Source organism: Canis lupus, chromosome 5 (genome assembly GCF_011100685.1).
Source record: "Canis lupus familiaris isolate Mischka breed German Shepherd chromosome 5, alternate assembly UU_Cfam_GSD_1.0, whole genome shotgun sequence".
Classification (NCBI taxonomy): Eukaryota; Metazoa; Chordata; class Mammalia; order Carnivora; family Canidae; genus Canis; species Canis lupus.
In genome coordinates, this window is record NC_049226.1 from 32,665,457 (window position 1) to 32,690,257 (window position 24,801).

General features: G+C 50.2%; 1 protein-coding gene and 1 pseudogene across 1 annotated transcript; one reads left to right on the plus strand and one right to left on the minus strand.

The window, feature by feature from the left end:
- Positions 1-966: 966 nt before the first annotated feature.
- LOC100688386 lies at positions 967-2,844 on the minus strand (annotated as a pseudogene).
- A 14,007-nt stretch (positions 2,845-16,851) lies between these two features.
- On the plus strand, positions 16,852-24,367 carry TNFSF12 (tumor necrosis factor (ligand) superfamily, member 12). Its single transcript, NM_001205168.1, is given in 7 exon segments — positions 16,852-17,010; positions 17,171-17,218; positions 17,800-17,875; positions 18,731-18,784; positions 18,870-18,905; positions 23,819-23,943; positions 24,116-24,367. Coding segments are annotated over 7 exon segments (750 nt in total).
- Positions 24,368-24,801: the final 434 nt, after the last annotated feature.

The following is a 24,801-nucleotide window of genomic DNA, read 5'->3' on the forward strand; positions in this document are numbered from 1 at the left end:
GCCACCCAGGGATCCCCTGTCTAAAGATTTTATTCTACACCAGGATATATTAGGGAGAAAGATTCCTGGTTACCATGAAATCTATATGTAACTTCTAGAGGATTCTAACATATCTTTAATACCAAGTACTTCACTTAAAATATTTCAACAAACTCTTCATTGGCAGCATCCATCTAAATGTTTTAATTTTCGGGATATGTGTGTGACTATCATAAATAAATAAAAATTAAAAAAAAAAATAAATGTTTTAATTTTCTGAATACCCACAAAGTCTTTTTTTTTAAGATTTTATATATTTATTCAGTAGAGACAGAGAGAGAGAAAGAGAGAGGCAGAGACACAGGCAGAGGGAGAAGCAGACTCCATGCAGGGAGCCCAACATGGGACTCGATCCCGGGTCTCCAGGATCACACCCTGGGCTGAAGGCAGCGCTAAACCGTTGAGCCACCCAGGCTGCCCCCACAAAGTCTTATTATAGTTAAATATCAATTATGTTACGCAAAGTAAATTGTATTTCCAATTTTTTTCTCTATTAGAATGTATTAGTTTTCTTAAGTTTTTTTTTAAACAGCTAATGTACAAAAAACTCAAGTTTCCTCATCAGAAATAAAAATCTGGACAATTACTATATTTTTAATACATACTTTTACAGCATCTCAAAAGCAAAATTTAATTCAAACCAATACCTCTAAAAGGAAACTAAAAAACTTAGTTTAGTTTCAAGAGTTTGCATATGGCAGAGAAGGCAGGTCACATTTTATATTTTTTTAAATATTTTTTTCACATTTTATATTTTAACAATACAAACTATTGTATAATAAATATAAAATGAAAAATAAACAGTGATAGCAATTAACAAGGGTGAAAACATTATATAAACTTAAAGAGGTGGCTTTCTGAACCGTCACTGATGTAATCTAAGGATTTTTTATCACTTGCATTTACAGAAACAATCTCTGTAGTCAAATTTGTCATTCACTTTCATGCTCCCACATGAGAAGTGGTAGGTGAATATCTGTAAGAATACAATTTATTGTCTGCTCCTCCACTCAGAAGTAACCCTGTGTCTGTCCAGTCTATGCTCAGAACTTTGTCTTCTGGCAGCCCCGGCGGATCAGCAGTTTAGCGCTGCCTTCAGCCAGGGCATGATCCTGGAAACCTGGGATCTAGTCCACGTGGGGCTCCCTGCATGGAGCCTGCTTCTCCCTCTGCCTGTGTCTCTGCCTCTCTCTCTCTCTCTCTCTGTATCTCTCATAAATAAGTAAATAGGGATCCCTGGGTGGCGCAGCGGTTTGGCGCCTGCCTTCGGCCCAGGGCGCGATCCTGGAGACCCGGGATCGAATCCCACGTCGGGCTCCCGGTGCATGGAGCCTGCTTCTCCCTCTGCCTGTGTCTCTGCCTCTCTCTCTCTCTGTGTGTGACTATCATAAATAAATTAAAAACATAAATAAACCCACTGTTAAAAAAAAAAATAAGTAAATAAAATCTTTAAAATAAAATAAAAAAAGAACTTTGTCTTCATGAGCAGCCAGATCATAGAGAGGAGCCTTACAACTTCTTGTATCCCACAGTTTGACAATGTTATCTAAAGAGCCTGAAATCAGCTGCTGCTCATGGGTAGGAGACCACTTTAATGATGTGACCCAGCCCGTATGTGAGGTCAGGGACAGCGACACCAAAGAACCATCTTTAGTTCGGGGGATCTCATGGTCTGGTATATCTATCTGTGTTTCCAGATGCCAAACGTTTACAAAGTGGAGAATAGGAGATACAATTAAACACTTTATTTGCTGTCAGAGTTGACTTAAGACTGCCAGACTCTATATCCCATACTCTAATTTTGTGGTCCCAAGACCCACTGCAGGTTTCTTCAGCATCTGACCACAGAACCCAGGAAATTGCTTCCTTGTGGCCAAGAGGGTCACTATAGGAGTCCTTGTCAGTCCCAACTGTTCCGTTTTCTGTTTCTTTCTCGGTCGATTTGTGGGCTCCTCTATTTCATCCTCTTCATCTGTAGGAACTGTAGACCAGATCTTTAGCATCTTATCCCAGGATCCACTGCAAAATTTAGTTCCCATGCTATCAATAGCTATAGAACCCACACTTCCAGCATGACCTCTGCAGCAGTGCAAAGCTTTCACTTTGTTTCTCTCCACATTCCACTCCCATAAGAGAATAGTTTGATCCATAAAGGAACTCAGTAGTAGGCAAGACAAATTATCTTTTTTCACCCAGGCCACATCTTTTACAACATCTGTATGTCCCACAATTGTCATTATTGACTTTCCTTCCAAGGACCAGATCTGAGAAGTCTTATCATAAGAACCAGTCAAGATCCATTCCTCTGCCCCTCTGACTGAACTGATCCAGTCATCGTGGAACAAGCATTGCTCTGGCTGAGGTGCAGTGTACTTCTCCACATATTCCAGTTCCACAACCTCTTCTGATGAGATGTTTTCCAGTTCCATGTGTTTGAGTAAGGGCAACCAGAGAAACTGGCCCTTGATAAGGAAATCGAACTCCACATGTTTGTGGAACTAATTTTTGGCCTCCAGCAATTTACTGATGATGTTACTAAGGTCAGCAATTTCAGAGGCTGCAGAAATTGAGAAGGGTACATCATCTACCACATATTTCTTGTTGTCAGTGAAGAAGCGTGTCTGGAGCTGAGCCATGGCGAGGAGTACACACAAGACTTGTTGAGACTTTCCGAGGGCTCCCACTGTTAGCTTCAGGCTCTAGATCCAGGTGGGAGTCAGGAACACGAAGAAAAAGAAAGAAAGCCTGAGACTCTTGATCTCAGGATCGTGAGCTCCAGGCCTACACTGGGCAGGGAGCCTACAGAAGAAAAAAAGAAGAGAGGGGTGCCTGGGTGGCTCAGTTGGTTAAGCTTCGGGCTCAGGATGTTGGGTCAGGTCATGATCTCAGGATCCAGCCCCGTGTCTGGCTCAGTAGACCCCTTATATTTCTACAGCGAGACATTTATACACAGGCATGTGCATACATATATTTATATACACAAGTACAAAACTCTCTCTCCCCACAGATATATAGACACGCATTTGTCTCTCTCTGTGTTAAAAATATGCCACCCAGGTGTCTCAAAATACACTGCTTTAAAGTAAGCCATGGGGTGACCCCAACTCTGCACTCCTGCAGAATCCTGCCACCAGAGCTCCTGGGTGGCTCAGTGGTTGAGCGTCTGCTTTCGGTTTAGGTCGTGATCCCGGGGTCCTGGGATTGAGTCCCACATCAGGCTCCCCGCAGGGAGCCTGCTTCTCCCTCTGCCTGTGTCTCTGCCTGTCTCTGTGTGTCTCTCATGAATAAATAAACAAAATCTTTAAAAAAAAAAAAAAAAAAAAGAGGAATCCTGCCACCAGCCAGGCCTGATTTCTTTCCAGCCCATTTTCCCATTTGAGACCTGCAGAGCTGGGTGGCCTACCCAAGGCCAGAGACCAGGGGAGACCAGACCTAGGTTTCTTATTACCCAACTCACTTTTTTTTTAAATTTTTATTTATTTATGATAGTCACACACAGAGAGAGAGAAAGGCAGAGACACAGGCAGAGGGAGAAGCAGGCTCCATGCACTGGGAGCCCGATGTGGGATTCGATCCCGGGTCTCCAGGATCGCACCCTGGGCCAAAGGCAGGCGCCAAACCGCTGCGCCACCCAGGGATCCCTACCCAACTCACTTTTGGCCAATAGGTTAGCAACTGTGGCTGTTCGCAGATGTGATGCTTTTTAAAATTTAAACAATTTTTAAACTAATTTGTGCATTTACATTTGATATCCCAAAAGGGTCTGAGGCAGGTGCCACTGAGGTATCAGGAAGTGTGTTTGCTTTTACCATATTCTCTCCTGCTTAGTGGGAGGCTGGCTGGTCTGGCCCATCATAGCCAAGCCAGAGCTGAGTCAAGCTGCAGCTTGGGCTCAAGGCTGAGGCAGGTGCCAAGGCCAGGGGCCAACACATCCAAGTCTGAGCTTGGGGCCAAGGAGCCAGTAGGGGGCCCAGGGCCTACAGCACCTGAGAGTCTGGCCCGCTCCTGACACTCAGTTCTCCTCTGGGTTGAGTCTTACTTCAAAGGCACATATGAGGGATCCCTGGGTGGCGCAGCGGTTTGGCGCCTGCCTTTGGCCCAGGGCGCGATCCTGGAGACCCGGGATCGAATCCCACGTCGGGCTCCCGGTGCATGGAGCCTGCTTCTCCCACTGCCTGTGTCTCTGCCTCTCTCTCTCTCTGTGACTATCATAAATAAATAAAAAAAAAATTTAAAAAAAAAATTTATATTTAAAAAAAAAAAAAAAACAAAGGCACATATGAAATGGATGAAGAGCTGCGATAAAAGTAAAACCATGTGACCCAGGAATCTCTGAAATAGAGAATGTACGGGACACCTGGGTGGCTCAGTGGTTGACCATCTGCCTTTGGCTCAGGGCGTGACCCTGGAATCCCAGGATTGAGTCCCGCATCGGGCTCCCCTCAGGAGTCTGCTTCTCCCTCTGCTGTGTCTCTGCCTCTCTCTCTGCCTCTCTCATGAATAAATAAATAAAATCTTAAAAAAAAGAAAAAAGACATAGAGAATGGAAAAAGAATGAGATGAAGGTCAGGCTGGCGATTGCCCATCTAGCCTTGAAATGCCAACTACCCCCCCTTCCTCATTCACCAAACCCTACCCCGTCCTCAAAGCCAGGTCTTCTTTCCCCTCCTCCAAAAAGTCACATTGCCTGCGGGGAGAGGAAGTCTGAATTCTGATTCTGATTTCAGTTTTTTTTTACTCTGGGGCCTACACCTCCCGACTGTGGCATCAGAGCAAAATCATTTACTCACTGGTGCAAGAAATATTCAGGGGGTGCCCACTGTGTGCAAGGCACTAGCCAGGTTCTGGGAGACAAAGGTAAATAAGTCAAGTTCCTGCATCCACGAAGCTGACAAAGGGAGAGTCGGATGAATGACGTGATGAGATGTGATGATGGTGGGGGTGAGCGCAGGTGGCTAGGACGCAGATGGAGGTCCTAACCAGGGAGAGCCCATGCAGAGCACCTGGAAGGTCGCTTGAGGAATTCCTTGGGTCCAACCAAGGGAAAGAAGCCATTCATTCATCAAATACACGAAGTGCCTACTGTATGCCCGGCACCAAGCAAACCACTAGAGATACAGTGGTGCACAAGGCCGACTTAGCTTGAGCCCCTGGGTGGCTTCGTTGGTTGGGCATCTGCCTTCAGGTCATGATCTCAGGGTCCTGGGATGAAGTCCTGCATGGGCTCCCTGCTCAGCAGGGCATCTGCTTCTCCCTCTTCCTCTGCCTCTCCCCCTGCTCATGCTCTCTCTCTGTCAAATAAATAAATAAAATCTTAAAAAAGGAAAAAAAAAGGGGGGGCAGACTTAGGCTCCACACCTGGGGAACTTCACACTCCAGCGAGGGACACAGGCAATAGATAATCAGTTGTAGTGAACGCAAGGAGGGAGACACTGTGTCCTGAACAGGAAGACAGGGGGAGGAGATACAGATGCAGGGGTGGGGGGTACGGAGCCAGGGGAGCGAGCCCCCGGAGTGCTGGCCCAGAATGAGAAGTAACATTAGAGATTTAGTACACAACACTTACGCAGCCTATCTCTGACAAAGGGCTGAGAATCAGCGACCTTCCAGGAGGAGCACAAAGTTCTCCTGTCACCTTGGTTTCTCAATAGCCTTCTCTGTGACAAGAAACAGAGTTCCTTGCAGAAATAGCTGCTGATCCCAGGGATGGTGTTGAGGAAGTACATAGAGGGCCTGGAACTTCTTATTGTGTGTGTGTGTGAGAGAGAGAGAGAGAGAGAGAGAGAGAGAAAGGCAAGAAGTGGGGAAAGAAGAGCTCAGAAACTGAGGAGGACCCAGGAACCAGATGGCAAAATCTCCCACTGAATAAATTCGGAACTATTTATTTATTCATTCATTCATGAGAGACAGAGAGAGAGGCAGAGACACAGGCCCCATGCAGGGAGCCCAATGTAGGACCTGATCCTGGAACCCCAGGATCATGCCCTGGGCAGAAGGGAGGTGCTCAACTGCTGACCCACCCAGGCATCCCAATTTGGAACAATTTAAGTATGAAAATGGATAATGACTTAATGGATTATACTGCATTAAAAAAAGAAAACCAACACATGAGTAACAAGGACATGGTTGTACTAAAAATAAAAAAACAAATACTAAATGAGGCAGAAGGGAAATCACAGTAGAATGTAGTTAAGACCTGTAGAGGGAGAATGAAGATATCTATTTTGAGACCCATGGAGTAATAGCTGATTCAGGCGAGGGTCACTAACGTATACTCAAATGTTCAGGTGGCTGTGGGTTGGAGAACACGATTCTGGAGGGCAGTCCCAAGTGTGTTTGCACAGACCATTTGTTCGTTATGAAGATGAAAAAATGGTCACGTTGGGGTAGAGAAGCCTGGCGGACCAGACCTTAACCAAAGGGATCCAAGGCGTTGGTGGTATAGTGGTGAGCATAGCTGCCTTCCAAAGGGATCCAAGTAAACATCGCCGGTAATAGGATGAATTGAGGCTTTGTGTCTCCTGTTGTAAGGCATCAAGCACACAATAGCTTTGCTGTGGCTTTCCTGCCAAAAATGTGCAACCGGAATTTAATCAGAAGAAAAACATGGCGGGACACTCTGAGGTGCTGGGTGTTATAAAAAAAAAAAAGAGAAAGAGAGAGAGATTTCATTTTTGTTCCCATTTCTGGCAGGGAGATCCTAAAAACCTTTGGAATCTCCCAGTGTGTGAGAACAATGGGCACATCTGTTGAGGTATTTGGTCTTTTGTCATTGGTTCCTGAAATGGCTCCAGAACCATAAAGATGAATGGAGTGTCCCAATCAGCCCCTGTCACCCACACCTGAGTTTTGTTTTGTTTTTTTTTTTTTCACACCTGAGTTTATATTAATGAGGTTAGGTTAATAGAAGCCCTTAGTGATGGGCTGGTGGCCCAGAGGAATCAACCTCACCATTAGAGGGTTAGAACTTTGTTTTTTCTTTCTTTCCTTTCCTTCCTTCCTTCCTTCCTTCCTTCCTTCCTTCCTTCCTTCCTTCCTTCATTCCTTCCTTCCTTTCTTTTCTTTCTTTCTTCTTTCAGATTTTATTTATTCATGAGAGACTCAAAGAGAGAGACAACACAGAGACACAGGCAGAGGGAGAAGCAGGCTCCATAAGGGGAGCCGGATGCGGAACTCGATCCCAGACCCTGGGGTCACACCCTGAGCCGAAGGCAGATGCTCACCCGCTGAGCCACCCAGGGGCGCTGTTAGAACTTTTATCCCCACCTCCTAACCTCCGGGAGGAGAGGGGAGCTAACAATTGAGCTCAGTCCCCCATGAGTGATGACTTGATCAGCCGAACCTGGTAACGCAACCCCATGAAACCCCCAAAGTGCCGGAGTCTCTGGGTTGCTAAAGACGCAGAGGTATTGGGAGGGTGGCTCTCCTCCTCCCACACTCCTTGCCCGGAGCATCTCTTCCATCTGGCTGTTCGGAGTTGTAGCTTTTCATCATCAAATCTTAGCAAGTACACTGTTTTCTTGAGTGAGCTGCTCTAGCCGGGTCATCGACCCGGAGAGGAAGGCACGGGAGCCTCTGATGAGATAGCCAGTGGGTCAGAAGTACAGGTGCCAGGGATCCCTGGGTAGCTCAGCGGTTTAGTGCCTGCCTTCGGCCCAGGGGGTCATCCTGGAGTCCCAGGATTGAGTCCCATATAGGGCTCCCTGCATGGAGCCTGCTTCTCCCTCTGCCTGTGTCTCTGCCTCTCTCTCTGTGTCTCTCATGAAGAAATAAATAAAATATTAAAAAAAAAAATTACAGGTGCCAGATGCTCGCTGGTGTCCAAAGTGTGTGGGGCTGGGGACAGCCCTACAGGACTGAGCTCTTCCTTACCCTGTGGGATCCCACGCTCCCTCCAGGTAGAACCTGGAATGGGGTGAGGGTGTTCAGCGGCTGTCACAGAACTGGTGGGGGTGTGTGGAGACCCACTTACCAGGTGTTGGAAGTAAAGCAGAGTAGCAATGACAGTAGAGGAGGAGGGGGCGCCTGGGGGGCTCAGCGGTTGAGCATCTGCCTTCGGCTCAGGTCATGATCCCGGAGTCCTAGGATCCAGACCCGAGTTGGGCTCCCTGCCCAACGGGGTGTCTGCTTCTCCCTGGCTTGTGCTCACTTGCTCTCTCTTTGATTGGTTGATAGATAGATAGAAAGAAAGAAAGAAAGAAAGAAAGAAAGAAAGAAAGAAAGAAAGAAAGAAAGAAAATCTTTAAAAAAATTCATGCAGCGTCTTTGTAAACTCTTGTTAAAAAAATTGAACTAAGTACATTTTAAGAGCTCATTGATGTTTTTCTAAAGGTTTTATTTATTTGTTTGAGAGATGATAGAGGCAGAGGGAGAAACAGGCTCCCCACTGAGAAGGGAGCCCCATTCAGGGCTCCATCCCAGCCAGGACTCTGAGATCATGACCTGAGCTGAAGGCAGATGCTTCACCGATGGAGCCCCCCAGGCGCCCCCTCATTGGCTTTATTAAACCCTTCATGAGTAGGGCAGCAGCACCCCAGGGAGCAAGGAGAGACTCTCAGAGGGGTTGTACAAAATGCAAGGCTTTTATAACGGGGGAGGGTGGGGCCAGAAAGTTATTAGCAAAAGAAAAGGAATGTTCTGTAGAAGGCCAGCTTTCTAGGGGAAAAGCCAGGTGTCTTAACCCGCACAGGGCCTCAGCCTCAGGGCACGGGGCCCAGCCCCCGTGGCCCACTCTGGTCGGACCCTAAAACCCCTTGCTGACCGCTGGGTTCCATTCTTGCGGGAGGTTGAACTGCAGTGAGATGGTGTATGGAGCCCCCCAAAATGAGACCATTTGGGGGCCTCTGAGGACTTTTCTTTTTAACACATTCAACAAACTTTTGCTGGCATTGAAAATAGGACAGCCAGGGACGCCTGCGTGGTTCAGCGGTTGGGTGTCTGCCTTTGGCTCTAGGCGTGATCCTGGGGTCCCGGGTTCAAGTCTCACATCGGGCTCCCCGCAGGGAGCCTGCTTCTCCCTCTGCCTGTGTCTCTGCCTCTCTGTGTTTCTCATGAATAAATAGATAAAATCTTAAAAAAAAGGAAAAGAAAAGAAAAGAAAATAGGACAGCCAGCAGAGCCTTCCCAGCCCCCTGGCCCAGACCGTGGGAAATTCTCTGCACGTGAATGATATTAATCAAACCGGGCCTTCAAAAACAAAAAAGCCTGATTTTTCTCTCATAATGGTAGAAAATTTGAGAAGGAAAGCATAAAAGGCCAGAGGAAAACAAATCAGACTGGCGTATTTCCCTTCAGTATTTTTCCTACGCTTCCCACTTTTCCCAAGCCACTTTCCAGTCGGTGTCCAAATGCAAGTTAATTTTCATTTTGGCCGCAGACCAAGAACAAAAAGGTTAAGCGTACTGAATTAATTTTTCAAGCCAAAGTTAAAGGCTCTGAGGATGATGCCTCCAAGGGTCCAATCTCTGTTTTTTTCCATTAGCAGGTGTGAGTCCAGGCTTTTTCTTGCTCGGCTAGGCTTTTCTGCTTTACATTTTTTTTCCCTCTTCCCTCTCTCTTTTTCTTTAAAGATTTTACTTATTTATTCCTGAGAGACACAGAGAGACAAAGAAAGACATAGGCAGAGGGAGAAGCAGGCTCCCTGCGGGGAGCCCGATACAGGACTTGATCCTGGGACCCTGGAATCATGACCTGAGCCGAAGGTAGATGCTTCACTGACTGAGCCCCCCAGGCGCCCCAATAATGTTTTTCTATGAACCAAAATGCTGCATTTGCTTGAAAGCAGACCCAGCAGAACAGAGACTGTTAAGTTGGAAAGCAATGCTACCTCACCCGTCCCCGTCCTGTCCCACCCCACTCCAACCCTGCGACCCGGAAACAAGCCTTGTTAAGGGTTTCTGTTCCTATTTCTTCTGGAAATTATTTCCAAAATCTTAGCTAAAATGCGCATCCTTCAATTCCCTTCTGTATCATCTTTCGTGAACATCGACTTTCCAACACAAAACACGAGGCACTTGAGTAGCTCCACTTCCTCTTCCACTCTTCCTAACGATATGTGTCTAATTATTTCTGGTTTTATATTACTTATTTCGGTCATACAGGTAAAACCCTATTGTCCTGTCTACTTTTGTGTGTTTGGCCAGAGAAGCCGGCTTGTAACTCCTCTTCCTCACTTCCTCTGGCAATCTTTTCTCAGCCCACATTTACAAATTCAAGATTTTGAGGCTTGACAATCGTTCCTGCAACCATAACCAGGTGTTCTGGATTTTTTACAGGTTGACTCTAAAAGCTGATATCCGAGAAGCAGTGCTTGTACTCTTATGGCTTTGGGAATGTTGGTCAAAACCAGGCTGAACAATGGGTGGGATTACACTTCCTACTTCCTGCATTCAAGCCCACAATCCAGGAGACTGTTTCAAGCATTAAAGATCATTAAATAAAAGTGTGTCAATGAAATACAATCATGTCATAATATACCTTGATTTTCATTTAAATGAAGAGTTTCCTGGGGTCTCTGGTTGACCCCATTGGTGGAGCCAGTGACTCTTGATCTCGGAGTTGTGAGTTCGAGCCCCGCAGTGGGTGTAGAGATGACTTCAAAATAAAACCTTGAGGAAAAAAGGGGGGACACAAAAGAGTTTCTTCTTCAGTACTTCCCTAGAAATTCTAATTGTTTTTTTTTCTTTTGGTACTCTTTACCTATATCACACCTTTATTTATTTTTAAAAAATTTTCGAAGTTTATTTACTTATCTCTACACCCAATGTGGGGCTTGAACTCACGACCCTGAGATGAAGAGTGGGCTCCACTGACTGCGCCAGCCAGGCCTCTCTGTTTATTTTTAGTCAGGTTATGATTCATGACATTTAGTCAATTCAAATCCCATCTTGCCTCCTCTACCAGTGAGAACCGCACAGGGGTCATCCTGACCCTCATCTGAGTTAGAGTCACTATTTCCTGAATATCCTGTTGTTTTTTTCTGGTGTCCTCCCACATTTTGGGGAATGTAGCCCCAGTGTTCTAGGCAAGAGTGTGTAGATGCCAACTTGGCTTGTCAGCACTTGTCTTTCTCTTGTCCTTACACTTGGGGATCATCTGGCTCCATACAGAATGCTAGAAGGAGATTCTTCTCTCTCAGATGGGAGCCAGGAAGCACAGGTGCAGGAGCACTGGGCTCTGGAGTTCCAAACAAAACAGGTTCAGCCACTTGCTGCTGACAAAATCCAAAGGCAGAGAGATGAGGGGTGCGGAAACAAAAAATAATTCATTTCAAGGGGTCCTGGGGGGCTCAGTGATTGAGCATCTGCCTTCAGCCCCGGGCGTGATCCTGGGATCCTGGGATCGAGTCCCGTAGGGAGCCTGCTTCTCTCTCCCTCTGCCTGTGTCTCTGTGTGTCTCTCATGAATAAATAAAGTAAAATCTTTTTTTAAAAATTTTTATTTATTTATGATAGTCACACACAGAGAGAGAGAGAGAGAGAGAGAGAGAGAGAGAGGCAGAGACACAGGCAGAGGGAGAAGCAGGCTCCATGCACCGGGAGCCCGATGTGGGATTTGATCCCGGGTCTCCAGGATCGCGCCCTGGGCCAAAGGCAGGTGCCAAACCGCTGCGCCACCCAGGGATCCCAAATAAGTAAAATATTAAAAAAAAAAATTATTTCAGTGAGGCCCACCCCAGGAAGACAGCCAACACCGTCTCAATCAGTCTCCCAAGTGCTAAAAATCCTTATAGCGTTAGGTGAGGAGTATCTGGGGCCAAGGTTGGTGTGTGTGTGCAAGCAGTGCAAGCGGCAGTGAAAAGGTCAAGTCGATCACTATCTTGGGGCTGTTCATGGGTGGGGTCTTGCTGGCTCCCAGCAGTCCTTATTGCCTGAGGGGTAATTTCGGTTCCCTTCAGGGAACGCTTTGGCGGTAGGGTCTTTTACCTGAGGTAAGAAATGAGTTGAAAAGGAGGTTGTTGAGGCAACCACATTTTTAGCCACTGGGAAACATTTCTTGTTTTCTGATTGTTCTTTTTCACATAGCATCCTCTTCTTGTGTAATGGATGTTTTGTCTTTTTTTTTTTTTTTAGTATTTTTAAAATTTTTATTTATTTATGATAGTCACAGAGAGAGAGAGGCAGAGACACAGGCAGAGGGAGAAGCAGGCTCCATGCACCGGGAGCCCGACGTGGGATTCGATCCCGGGTCTCCAGGATCGCGCCCTGGGCCAAAGGCAGGCGCTAAACCGCTGCGCCACCCAGGGATCCCTGTCTTTTTTTTTTTTAATTAATTTTGAAAATATTTTATCTATTTATTTATTTATTTATTTATTTATTTATTTATTTATTTATTTATTTATTTATTTTTCAGTTATGCATTGGAAGCATACCTGAGTTTTCGTGGGTTCAGTTCCAGACTATGGCAATAAAACAATATCGCAATAAAGCAAGTCAAACACATTTTTTGGTTTGTCAGTGCATATAAAAGTTATGTTTATATTATGGTCTATTAGATGTGCAATAGCTAGTAACTAACAGCTTAGATTGCTTAAAAAATGCTGGGGCATCCCGCTGGCTCAGTTGCTGGAGAGTGCGACTCTTGGTCTTCAGGTTGTGAGTTTGAGCCTCACATTGGGTATGGATATTACGTAAGAATAAAATCTAAATAAATAAATAAATAAATAAATAAATAAATAAGAGAAAAGCTAACCATCATCTGAGCTTTCAGCAAGTCACTGATCATAATAAATATAGTGAAAAAGTTCAAGAATTGCCAAAATGTTGGACACCTGGGTGGCTCAGCCGTTGAGCGTCTGCCTTCGGCTCAGGTCATGATCCCGGGATTTGGGATCGAGTCCCATGTGGGGCTCCTGGGAAGAGCCTGCTTCTCCCTCTGTTTGTCTCTGCCTCTCTCTCTCTCTCTCTCTCTGTATCTCTCATGAATAAATAAATAAATCTTAAAAAAAAAAAAAGAGGGATCCCTGGGTGGCGCAGCGGTTTGGCACCGGCCTTTGGCCCAGGGTGCGATCCTGGAGACCGAGGATCGAATCCCACGTCGGGCTCCTGGTGCATGGAGCCTGCTTCTCCCTCTGCCTGTGTCTCTGCCTCTCTCTCTCTCTCTGTGTGACTATCATAAATAAAAATTAAAAAAAAAAAAGAATTGCCAAAATGTGACACAGAGACACAAAGTGAGCCAATGATGTTGGAAGAATGGTGCCAACACTTGGTCCATTCAGGGTTGCTCCAAACCTGGAGTTTGTAAAAAACACAATGTCTGTGAAGTGCAAGAAAGTGAAACACAATAAAGGAGTTATGCATGTGTCTGTTTTCTCTAGTGCCCATTTTTTATTTTGTCTTTCTTTGCATGGTCTTGATTCTCATATGTGTGGTGATCATTGGTAATATTTCATAAAGAATACCAACATATCCTGGGGCACCTGGGGGGGCTCAGTCAGGTAAGTATCTGCCTTCAGCTCAGGTCATAATCCCGGGGTGCTGGGATCGAGCTTCCTGTCAGGCTCCCTGATCAGTGAGGAGCCTGCTTCTCCCTCTCCCCACCCCACACTCATGCTCTGTCTCTCAAATAAATAAATAAAATCTTAAAAAAAAAAATACCATGATATCCTGAGTTTCCCCTTCTGGTATGTAAATTATACTATTTTTCCTCTAGATTTCTATGTAAATTACACTGTTTTTCTCTGGTTGGAAATTCTGCCTAGGAATTCTTCATGGATTAGGATACGATGAGGAACATCCACTGAAGAGCTTCGATTGGGGTGGAGAGGGCTGATGGTCAGCTGTCAGATTATGGATCACCCCAAAAACTAAAATAATAAAAAAACATTTACTCTGGATTGCCAGCATCCATACAAGAAGGTTTAACTTCCCTCAGGGAATTGGTTCGATCTCTTTGTTGTTGTTGTTTTAAGATTTTATTCATTTATTCATGAGAGATACAGAGAGAGAGAGGCAGAGACACAGGCAGAGAGAAGCAGGGCCCCTGCAGGGAGCTCCATGTGGGACTGGATCCCAGGATCCCGGGATCACACCCTGAGCGGAAGGCAGATGCTCACAGCTGAGCAGTACCATTAAGTTATATCGATCCCAAAAGTGTTCAGAATTCCCTCTGGGCTTTCCACCAAAGTGTCTTGTGCTTCTTCCTTCTCTCTTTTACAAATGTCACCCACTAGAAATCCAAATGTAGTATTTGCCCATTCAGTCATTCAAGAAATATTGGGACGCCTGGGTGGCTCAGCGGTTGGGTGTCTGCCTTTGGCCCAGGGCATGATCCTGGAGACCCCCGATCGAGTCCCATGTCGGGCTCCCTGCAGGAGCCTGCTTCTCTCTCTGCCTCTCTCTCTCTCATGAATAAATAAATAAAATCTTAAAAAAAAAAAAAGAAATATTTACTGAGTGTACCCCGTGTGCCAGACATTGCAGGAGGCACGGAGGATAAACAGAAGAGAAGACATGTGGTCCTTGTCCCCCCGGAGCTTTTAGCTCAATCAACCAACAGATGTTTATTAAGCATCCATTATGATTATGTCGCTGCAGGGGGACAACTGAAACCACCAGTCGGGGGGGGGGGGGGGGGGGGGGGGGGGGGGGGGGGCACTTACATCTCTGTTAACATGACTACCCTTGTCTTCACTGGCGTTAACTAGTATAGTATTCCAGGAGACTTTCACCCAGGAAGATGAATGTTGCAAATTAACTTTATTGCTTATTCCAGAAACTTCCTGAAAGACTCATCAACTCTTAAATGGAAAACATCAGCTGACTTTCGGGCACCTGGCTAGCTCTAGCTCGGTCTGTAGAGCAGGCAACTGTTGATCTCAGGGTTGTGAGTTCAAGCCCCATGTTGGGCCTAGAGCTTATTAAAGACAAAAAACAAAACACACAAAGACAAACCCCACAACCAAATCAGAGGTGCCTGGCTGGCTCAGTGGGCAGAGCATGCAACTCTTGATCTGGAGGTCATGAATTTGGGTTTCGTATTGGGCGTAGAGATTACTTTAAAAAAATCAGCTGATTTTCCATAGAAATATCTACCAACAGTTTATATCTTAAGACTGTTTGAGCCTCTCACTTGGATATGCAAATTCTTCAGGATTCCACTGTAACCCTAATCAACCCCTGCTCTTACCCCAGCTTGCAAAGACCTTTAAACCAGACTTCAGGGGTGTCTCCGTGGCTCAGTTGGTGAAGCATCTGCCTTTGGCTCAGGCATGGTCCCAGGATCCTGGGATGGAGTCCTGCATCCTGCTCCCTGCTTTGGGGGGAGCTTGCTTCTCCTTCTGCCTGCTGCTCGCCCTGCTTGTGCTTTCTTTCAAATAAATAAAATCTTAAAAAAAAACAAAAAACCAGACTTCAAAGTCTCCATAAATATCATAGGTTTGCCTGTCTCCTTATGAGGCATTGTCAGGCCTTTGAGGGACCAGCAATATACTCTGCTTTGTCTTATCAACAGGGTGCTCTAGTGATATTTGCTGGGAACCAGTATTTCAGGAGGTGCCAGGAACATAAGTGAATAAAAACTCTGGTGCAATTTGTCTATTGCCTAGAAACAGACAATAAGCAGAAATCAGGAAATATATGATTTCATACTTTACAACGTAGATGGGGAGAGGAGCCAGATCTCTCATTACAAACTGCGACAGCTGAGAAAGAGAAGGTACCAGAAGAGACATGAGTAGGCAGTTCGGATCCTCTTGAGAAAAGATGGGTCTGGAAAACTGTCAGAAATGACTAACCCTGGGACAGAGTGGACGAGTGTGCCAAGTAAGTGGAATAAAGGTGTCAGAGACCCTGCGGCCGGAGGCGGTTCAGCAGATTCCACAACACAATGAATCCAGAACAGAATCCGGAACACAAGACCCGAAGGTGGCGTTGGAGAGAGGAGGGAGATGAGCCTCTCTGTGAACTTCCTTGGTCAGAACCACGGCTTCGCCTGAGAGCTAATTGTTACCCTCGAAACAGAATTGCTTTCTAGCACTTTTCACTGCAGATGCACAGAAAGGCACGTTGCAGGTTAAATGCATCCTCGAGGGATTTCCAGTTTGCAAAAGTGTTTTCAAGGCAAAAGGGGTCCGGCTTTTACGCAACTCGTGCACAGGGCTCTCGTTGCTCCTCTCGAGCTCACTGAAGCCCCGCGACGAGCTGAAGCGGCCCACGTGCTTCCAGAGGGAGAGGCGTCTGGGGCACCGGCTAACCGCGCGCGGGGGCGGGGGCGGGGGCGGGGGCGGGGGCGGCCCTCCCTCCCAGCGCGGGAGCCGGAGTTTTAATCAACTCCCCACTGATCCGCCGACAGAAGTGAGCACATGACCCGAGTGAGTGATGTCCTCAGGCTCCTTCCCAGTCCTGGGCACGGAAGTATTGTCTTTGGTGCAGCCGAGAAACTCCGAACCGGCTTCGGCCCTAAGCCGGCGGCCAGAGCACTCGGTCCCGAGCCCCACGTCGCCGGTTGGGCCCAGGGCGCCACCGGCCCGATCGGGGGCGCCGGGGGTCTAGCCGCCTCTCCGCCCCCCGCCCCCCCGGCACCCGAGCCTGGGTGGGGTCCCCGCTGCCCGGCCGCCCCCCTCCACCGGCACCACAACCGCGCCCGGGTCCCCCCCTCCGCGCACCCCGGCCCCGAGGGCCTCCTCCGGGGGTCGGCGCGGGGAGCGCACTCGGCCGCCCCGCCGCCCCGCCGCGTCCGGCTTCCTGCGCGCTCCCCGCCCGGGCGCCCGTCGCCCCTCCCTCCCGGCCGCCCGCCCCGCCCGCCGGCTCCCCCCGCCCCCCGCGGGTCCCGGGCGGTGGGGGGGGCGGCGAGCCAGGCACAGCCCCCCGCCCCCATGGCCGCCCGTCGGAGCCAGAGGCGGAGGGGGCGCCGGGGGGAGCCGGGCACCGCCCTGCTGGCCCCGCTCGCGCTGGGCCTGGGCCTGGCGCTGGCCTGCCTCGGCCTCCTGCTGGCCGCGGTCAGCCTGGGGAGCCGGGCATCGGCGCCCGCCCAGGTGAGGCCCCGCGGTGCACCCTCCCGGGGGCGGGCCGCGAGCCCGGGCGGCGGAGCGGCGGCCCGGGCCGGGTGGGCCGAGGGCTCGGGGCCAGGAAGTGGGGTGGCGGGTGAGATGTCAGGTGGAGAAGGACGGGGTGACGCTGCCTCCTTCCCGGCAGGAGCCTTCCCAGGGGGAGCTGGTGGCGGACGAGGACCCGGACCCGCCGGTGAGTGGCCGTGGGGGCCGCCGGGCGCGGGCAGTGGGTGCGAGCCGAGGCTGCGGGGCGCCCCCGACGGTGCCAGCCGCGTGTGTGCGGGGGGTGTGCACCGCCGTGCCTGGGTATGCGAGAGGGAGGGAGGGAGGGAGGGATGGTGACGGCCGTGTGGAAGGGGCTGGTGTCACCTGAGTCCGGAGTGTTTATTGGCTGTGGGTGCTGTGGGGGCATGAAATGGGGGGAGCCTGCCGCGGAGGAGGGATGCTGGTGATGTGTGCAGGGTGTGTACCCAGTGTGCACGCCGACTGGGTGTGGGCGCGTGTGCAGTGTGCCGATTGGGCTGAAGGGTCGGTGCTTGTTCTGTGTGCTGGGGGGCTGTGGGGCTGTGGGGAGGCCGGCAAGGTGCGGCAGGTCTGGGGAGCAGGGTGAGGGCTGGGGCCTGACCCCAGGACCTTGCCTCCCCTTGGCTCCCTAAGACATCTGTGCTGGCTGCTGGCTGGTGCCTCTCCCGACCGGGCCCCCTGTCGGTCTCAGTTTAGGGCTGTGGTAGTCCCGGCAAGACCCTGGTTTAGCCCTGCTCCTGATTCCCCTAGGAACTGAATTCCCAGACAGAGGAGAGCCAGGATCCTGGGCCCTTCCTGAAGCGGCTGGTCCGGACTCGCAGGAACGGTGAGCATCCCTTCATCCTACCTTCAGGAATAATAATAGTGGCCGGTCAGTGATGGGTTCTGCACCCATTATTGCTTTTGTTCATCCCAACGGAGTGGGCAGCGCCAAAACCATTATCCTCATTCAAAGTGGGGTTAGAGAAACTGACGAATAGACAGGGTGGGGGCTAGAGTTCAGAATCATGTATCTAATCAGTTGAGATGCAAGCCTAGAGTTCTGGGCCTCTCCTTGAAACCCCTTCCATCACATGGACCTGCTTCTCATTTGAGACCCTACGCCACATATGAAAGAGGGGATGGCCCAGGGTTAGGAGTACCCCTGGAGTCCTGATGGAGACAAGGGGGCTGCCTGGGAAACTTCCCCTCAGGTTGTGATCCCAGAGTCCTGGATCGAGTTCTGCACCAGGCTCCCCACAGGGAGCTTGGTTCTCTCTCTGCCTGTGTCTTTGCCTTTCCTTGCGTGTCTCTCATGAATAAATAAATAAAATATTAAAAAAAAAAAACTGATGGGGAGAAGGTAGGCGAAACAGAGACTGGGGCCCCAGTAAGCAAAGAAACTTGTGAATGGGATGACCATGTGACCGTATGTCCAGATTTGCAGGCGACTGTCCCGGCTTACAACTGTTATTTCTGTGTGATTATTAATAGCACCCTTTTGCTCTCAGAAACAACCCAGTTTGGGTGATAAATGATGTAGTCATTCTGCTTATGGAGGGAGGTATGGCGTGAGGCTCTGAGGCCTGGAGTCTGGACAAGAGTCAGAATGCTGGGCTTCTGAGGGTACGGGGGTGCTGGGGGGTGGCCCCTCAGATGTAGGGAGGACTATTTGGCCCCTGTCTCTTTCTTTGAATCTCAGCATCCAAAGGCCGGAAAACGCGGGCTCGCAGAGCCATTGCAGCGCACTATGAAGGTGAGCGATGGGTGAGCTATGCCCAGGGAGGACAGGGGACAGAGGGGCAGGGCAGGTCTCACCAACCCTTTCCTATGCCTTACAGTTCATCCACAACCGGGACAGGACGGAGGACAGGCCGGTGAGACCCCATTCCCACCTCTGAGCTCTCCCCTGACCCCCACAGCACTGGCCCCTGGAAAAGGGGCTCCTCAAAACCTCTCACTTCCCACTGCCCCCCCCCCCCCCACCTCCACCCGCCTTCAGCCTGGGAACACCAGAAGCCAGGTCAAGGACATCCTGGGGGCTCTGTTTTCTCAGCTCCCAAACCTGGTGTTTGCCTGTGATCCAGGTGTGAGAAGCCAGGCAGGCTCCCCCCACCCAGCCACCAGCCCTCACTCTTGTGCAAGAAACACATTTGATTCTTCCCTCTTCTCCTCCCACCCCCGTGTATTCTGAGTCTTCACGCTCTGATAGTTTTTTCTCAAAATGTTTCTACTGTGCTTCTTTTCCACCCCACCCCACCCCACCTCCCATCTCAGCACCACTGACATCAGAACCTCACATCCAGTCTCTACCCCTTCCCCATCCCAGCTTCTCCCCACCCCTATACTCCATCCCAACTGTGTTGCCAAGCTGAGGCCCTCCAAACTCACTGTCATTATTCCATTGCTTCCCTGCCTGGCTGCAGCCTCCCCGTGATCTGGTCGCACACTTTTATGCAATCTCCACACTTGGCCTGACACCCTGCCCCACCAATGTCCTTCTTCTGGATTTTGCATACTCTGTTCCCTCACCTGGAATGTCCTTCCATGGGACAGGCCAGGAGGCAAGACATGACGGTGGCTTGGTCTAGGGGGTTTGGCAGTTGAGATGGAGCGAAGTAGATGGATAGGGTGTGTGGCTGGAGGATACAGGTTGCTCTTGAGTTGCATGTGCAGGGTAAGGGAAGAGAAGGAATCAAAAGTGACTTCTAGATTTTTAACGTGGGCATCCTTGGGAATAAGGATCCCGTTTATCAAGATGGGGTTAACCGGGGAATAAATAGGTTGGGAGGTATGTAAATGAATCATGAAATTTTAGCTCTCTCACTGAACAAGTGGAGAAGTGATAATGAATGAGTGAGTTCCACGGAGAGATGGCTAGACGTAGTCAGCTGAGGCTGGGTCAGCATGCATCTGGTCAGAAGCCGTGGCCATGTAGATGGTGTTTAGAGCCATAGAGTTGGATGAGACACCCGGGGGAAGAAGGACCCCAAGAGTGAAGCCATGGGGCCCCCAGACATCCCGAAGTGGAGCGGAAGAGGAGAATCCAGCAGAGATGCAGCCAGACAGAAGGGAAGAAACTGGGAAGGAGAGTGTCCTGTGATCTGAGAGAAGATGCCTTCTCACCAAGGAGGGTGTGGCCATCTGTGCTGAATGCAGCAGAGAGGTCACATGATTTGACCATGGGCAGGGAGGGGTTGGGGGGTTGGGGGGGTTGGGGGGGGTTTGGTAACCTTAAAAGTCAACTGGTGACCTCAGCCAGGGCAGTTTCAGTGGTGCAGTTAGGATAGAAGCCAGCATGGACTGGGTTAAGAGAAAATGGGAAATAGCCATCAGAAACAGTGCCAGCCCTTTCCAGAAGTTTCTCCGTGATGAGCCAAGCAACGGGCCAGTAGCTGGAGGGAGATATGGATGGAGAACAAATTTAGTCCTGGTGCTAAGCGGTGCTACAGGACTCCTGGCTAACGTTTACTGAATGTTCTGTTCATCTAGAACTCCCAACAGTCCTAAAACGAAGATCTTTTGATCAGCCCCATTTTACAGATGCAGGTTACTGAACCCGTCTGAGGCGGTGATGGTACTCAGTGGGGAGCCAGGATTTTTTTTTTTTTAAGATTTTATTTGTTTATTCATGAGAGACATGGAGAGAGGCAGAGACAGGCAGAGGGAGAAGCAGGCTCTCTGCGGGGAGCCTGATATGGGACTCGACCCCAGGACCCTGGGGTTACACCCTGAGCGGAAGGTAGATGCTCAACCTCTGAGCCCCCCAGGTGCCCCCATGGAACCAGGATTTAAAGCTACCTAGAGTGTGGACATACCTCGTGCAGGGGGGAGGGGAACCTGTAGGGCAGCGCCCAGGGAGAGGGGCAGGGAGGTTTCAGGATGAAGGGAGGGACACATCATGCCACCATCACAAGAGGGTTAGTGGAGAATGTGAGCACAGGTCAGTTTTTAGCTCTGGTCGGGGGAGGAGAGGGAGCCCTGGCCTGGTGAGTTCTAGGTCCTCTGGAGAGTGAGGAAGATGGGCAAGAGGTTTGAGGAGAGAGGAGAAACGGTACAAAATCTTGCGTCAATGCTCGAGCTCCATGAGGAAGAGCAGTTGCCAGGCATAAAGAATGGCCATTTCTGGTTTGTGGCGGTGACACCGCGGTCCCAGCCACACTGCGCCCTTGGCCACAACCAGCCTTTCCAGCCTTTCCTCGAGCTGGATCTATAGTGGGGGATGCCCTCGCTCCTCCTCTCTGCTGCCCTTCATGCCCCAGGCCAGTGTCCTCCCCAACCCCTCCAGGGGCCATTTAGTTCAGTAGTTACCCAGACATCATTCCTCCACCAACTAGACACACAAGCATTGAGAACCTGCTCTTTGGAAGGGCCGGGCTCGGTGCTCTTGGGGAAGCACCCCCAGGCCTATTCTCAAATAAATTCCCATCTAGAAGAGGATACGAGCATATTCATTTGTGAACTGTGGTTCACCTTGACAAGAACCATCACAAAAGCAGCCACAGGGAAACGGGAGCATAGAAGGAAGACAGTGGAGTCAGGAAGTCCTTCCCCAAGAAGGCATGGGCCCTGATGCGTGAACGTCCGATGGACAAGGGAAGGGGTTCAGGGCCTTTCCAGGGAGAAGGAAGCACTGGTGCCAATGTCCTGAGTTCTGCAAGAGTATGATGAGGCTCAGCCTGGGACCAGGAGCAGCTCAGCCTGGTGGAAGGGAAGTGCTAGCGGAGCCACAGATGGGGTCTGGGAGTCATTCTGGGGTCAGAGCAAGTAGAGGCAGGCTCACATCTGTGATTTAGAGACCTCACTCTCTGGTCCTGCTGGGAAGAAGCTGGAGCCTGCAAGGTGGCCAACCCAGGGAGTCGCATGAGGAAGGAGGCTGAGAAGAATCCCAGTGGTGGTGGCAGGGGCCTGGCTTGGGGGCGGAGAGATGGGACAGAGCGATTTAGGTGGCAGCACTGGCAGGAACTGGGAACTGGGGCATCAGATTGGTGCGGAGGAGGGAGGGTTGGGGAAGGCAGCTGCCCAGTGAAGCCCCGGAGAGTGTCCGGTGGATCTAGACCAAGCCCGATCCAGACCCTGCCCAAGTTGTGGGCCCTGTTGGCCGCCTCCTTCTGTCCTCCCACCAGTGTTTGCTGGTGCCCACTCATTGCAGGCCCAGCTCTCAGTGCCACGACTCGGTAGTAAGACCATGGCCAGACCTCTCACTCACACATACGTAAATAAACTGGATGATTTCCCTGGTCGTTGATGGCTATGCAGGAACCAGGGTGGCCTGGGGAAGAGACGAGAGGCAGGGCTGGGGTTGGCTGTTTGGAACTGAGGGGGCCAGGGCAGGCCTGTCAGCTGAGCCCTTGCACAGAGGGAACAAGAGGATGGCAGGAGCCCTGGGAGTTGGCCTGTGTCGTGGTAGATTGGAGAGAGAGACCAGGGTGGCCCTGGGGAGGACCCAGGAAGCCACCTGACATCCTGCTATCGGTTTAAAAAAAGAAAATAAAGATTTTATTTATTTGACACAGAGAAAGAACACAAGCAGGGAGAGCAGCAGGCAGAGGTGGAAAGAGAATTAGCTCTAGCCTTTTTTAATTTGTTTTGCGGTACAGTTTTATTGAGCTATGCTTCACATACCATACAATTCACCCGCTTCAAGTGTGCCAATTCGGTGGGTTATTTACTCTTAGTCTGTTCACACAGTTATGCAGGCATCACCATGGAAAGAAGCCCTGTACCCTGTAGCCAGCACCCCTATGTCTCCCACCCACCACCACTCAGAGCTCTAAGCACCCACCAATCTACTTACTGTCTCTATGTATTTACCCGGAAATTTCATAGAAACCTCATAATATGTGGTCCTTTGGGACTGGCTTCTTTCACTTAGCATAATGTTTTCGGTTCATCCACATGGTAGCAGTTCTTTTCGGTGGCTGAATAATACCCCATTGCTTGGCTACGCCAGACTTTTCCTTATCCAGCCATTGTTTGATGGACATTTGTGTACCATTTGATTACTTTCATTTTTAATTTTTTTTCAATGATTTTATTTAATTGACAGAGAGAGCATGAGTGGGTGGGGGGCATCAGGCAGAGGTAGAGGGAGAAGCAGGCTCCCCACCGACCAGGGAGCCCGATGTGGGGCTTGATCCCAGGACCCTGAGATCATTACCTGAGCTGAAGTCAAGATGCCTATCCCACTGAGCCACCCAGGCATCCCCCTTGTGATTAGTTTTATTATTTATTTATTTATTTATTTATTTATTTATTTATTTATAGATTTTATTTATTTATTCATGAGAGACACAGAGAGAGAGAGAGGCAGAGGGAGAAGCAGGCTCCCTGTGGGGAGCCTGATGCGGGACACGATCCCAGGTCTCCAGGATCAGGTCCTGAGCTGAAGGCGGCGCTAAACCACTGAGCCACCCGGGCTGCCCTAGTTTTAATTAGGTACTGTATGACTCAGGTACAGTATGTGGGCATTCTCAGAGTGAGAGAGGCACACGGTAGAGACACAAAATATCGAAGCCCCCGCGCTTCTCCTTCCACCCGGCTCTTCCCCCCCCAGAGGTGGCTGGGGACAACTTGCTCCTTACTGCTCTGGTCACACAAGTGTGGCATTTCTTCCCATGATTTCCTCTGATGCTGCAGGGGTTGTGGCTCCTCCCTGGGCCGCAGGGCCGTCTCTTCATCTCCTGGGGTAAGAGGGCCCCCCCAGGCCTATGAATTTGCAGAGGTCCCTGGGGATCATGAGAAGGCCCTGCAAAGGGACTGTCCCCAATCTCTGAACCCCTGCATTCAGGTGTGGATGGGACGGTGAGTGGCTGGGAAGAGGCCAAAATCAACAGCTCCAACCCACTGCGCTATGACCGCCAGAGCGGGGAATTTATAGTCACGCGGGCTGGGCTCTACTACCTGTACTGCCAGGTAAGCCCCACCTGGCTCCACGGTAGGGCAGGAAGCGGGGGCCCCAGGTTGAGGGAGACGGAGAGGGTTTGGTTCAGGGGGCAGGTTGGGGTGGGGAGCCTAGGGTCGGGGCCCGATGGGATCCTGGGGTCACCAAGGACCCCGGACTCTGCGGCCTCCTGCCGGCCCCCAGGTGCACTTTGATGAGGGGAAGGCTGTCTACCTGAAGCTGGACTTGCTGGTGGATGACGCCCTGGCCCTGCGCTGCCTGGAAGAGTTCTCCGCCACAGCCGCCAGCAGCCTGGGCCCCCAGCTCCGCCTCTGCCAAGTGTCTGGGCTGTTGCCCCTCCGGCCCGGGTCCTCCCTGCGGATCCGCACCCTCCCCTGGGCCCATCTCAAGGCCGCCCCCTTCCTTACCTACTTCGGACTCTTCCAGGTTAACTGAGGCGCCCTGGGGGCGCCCCCACTGCAGCTCCCCCCACCCCCTGCCCTGACCTGCCTGCCCTCTGCAGGCTGCTTGGACTTGTTCACCTGTTTCCGTGCCACATACATAATCCTCTTCCCCTCTGACACCCCCATCCTCCACCTCACTGGCCCCTGAACCCCTGGTCTTTTGAAGCCCCCATTTATCTCCTGACTTCCTAACTCTTGGCCAACCCCCGCCACCCCCCCTCCCCCCCAACACCAGCCAAAGGACACTGTGTCTATTCTGGGTGAGAATGGGTCCCTAACCTCCCCCCACTTCAGGCACTAATCAGGGCTAGACGCCAGGGCGACTGGGACACGGAGGCCGGGAGTTCCCATACGCGAGGGCTGAGAACAGGATGAGCTCCTTCCCTGTGGATTTTTAAAACAGATATTATTTTTATTATTATTGTG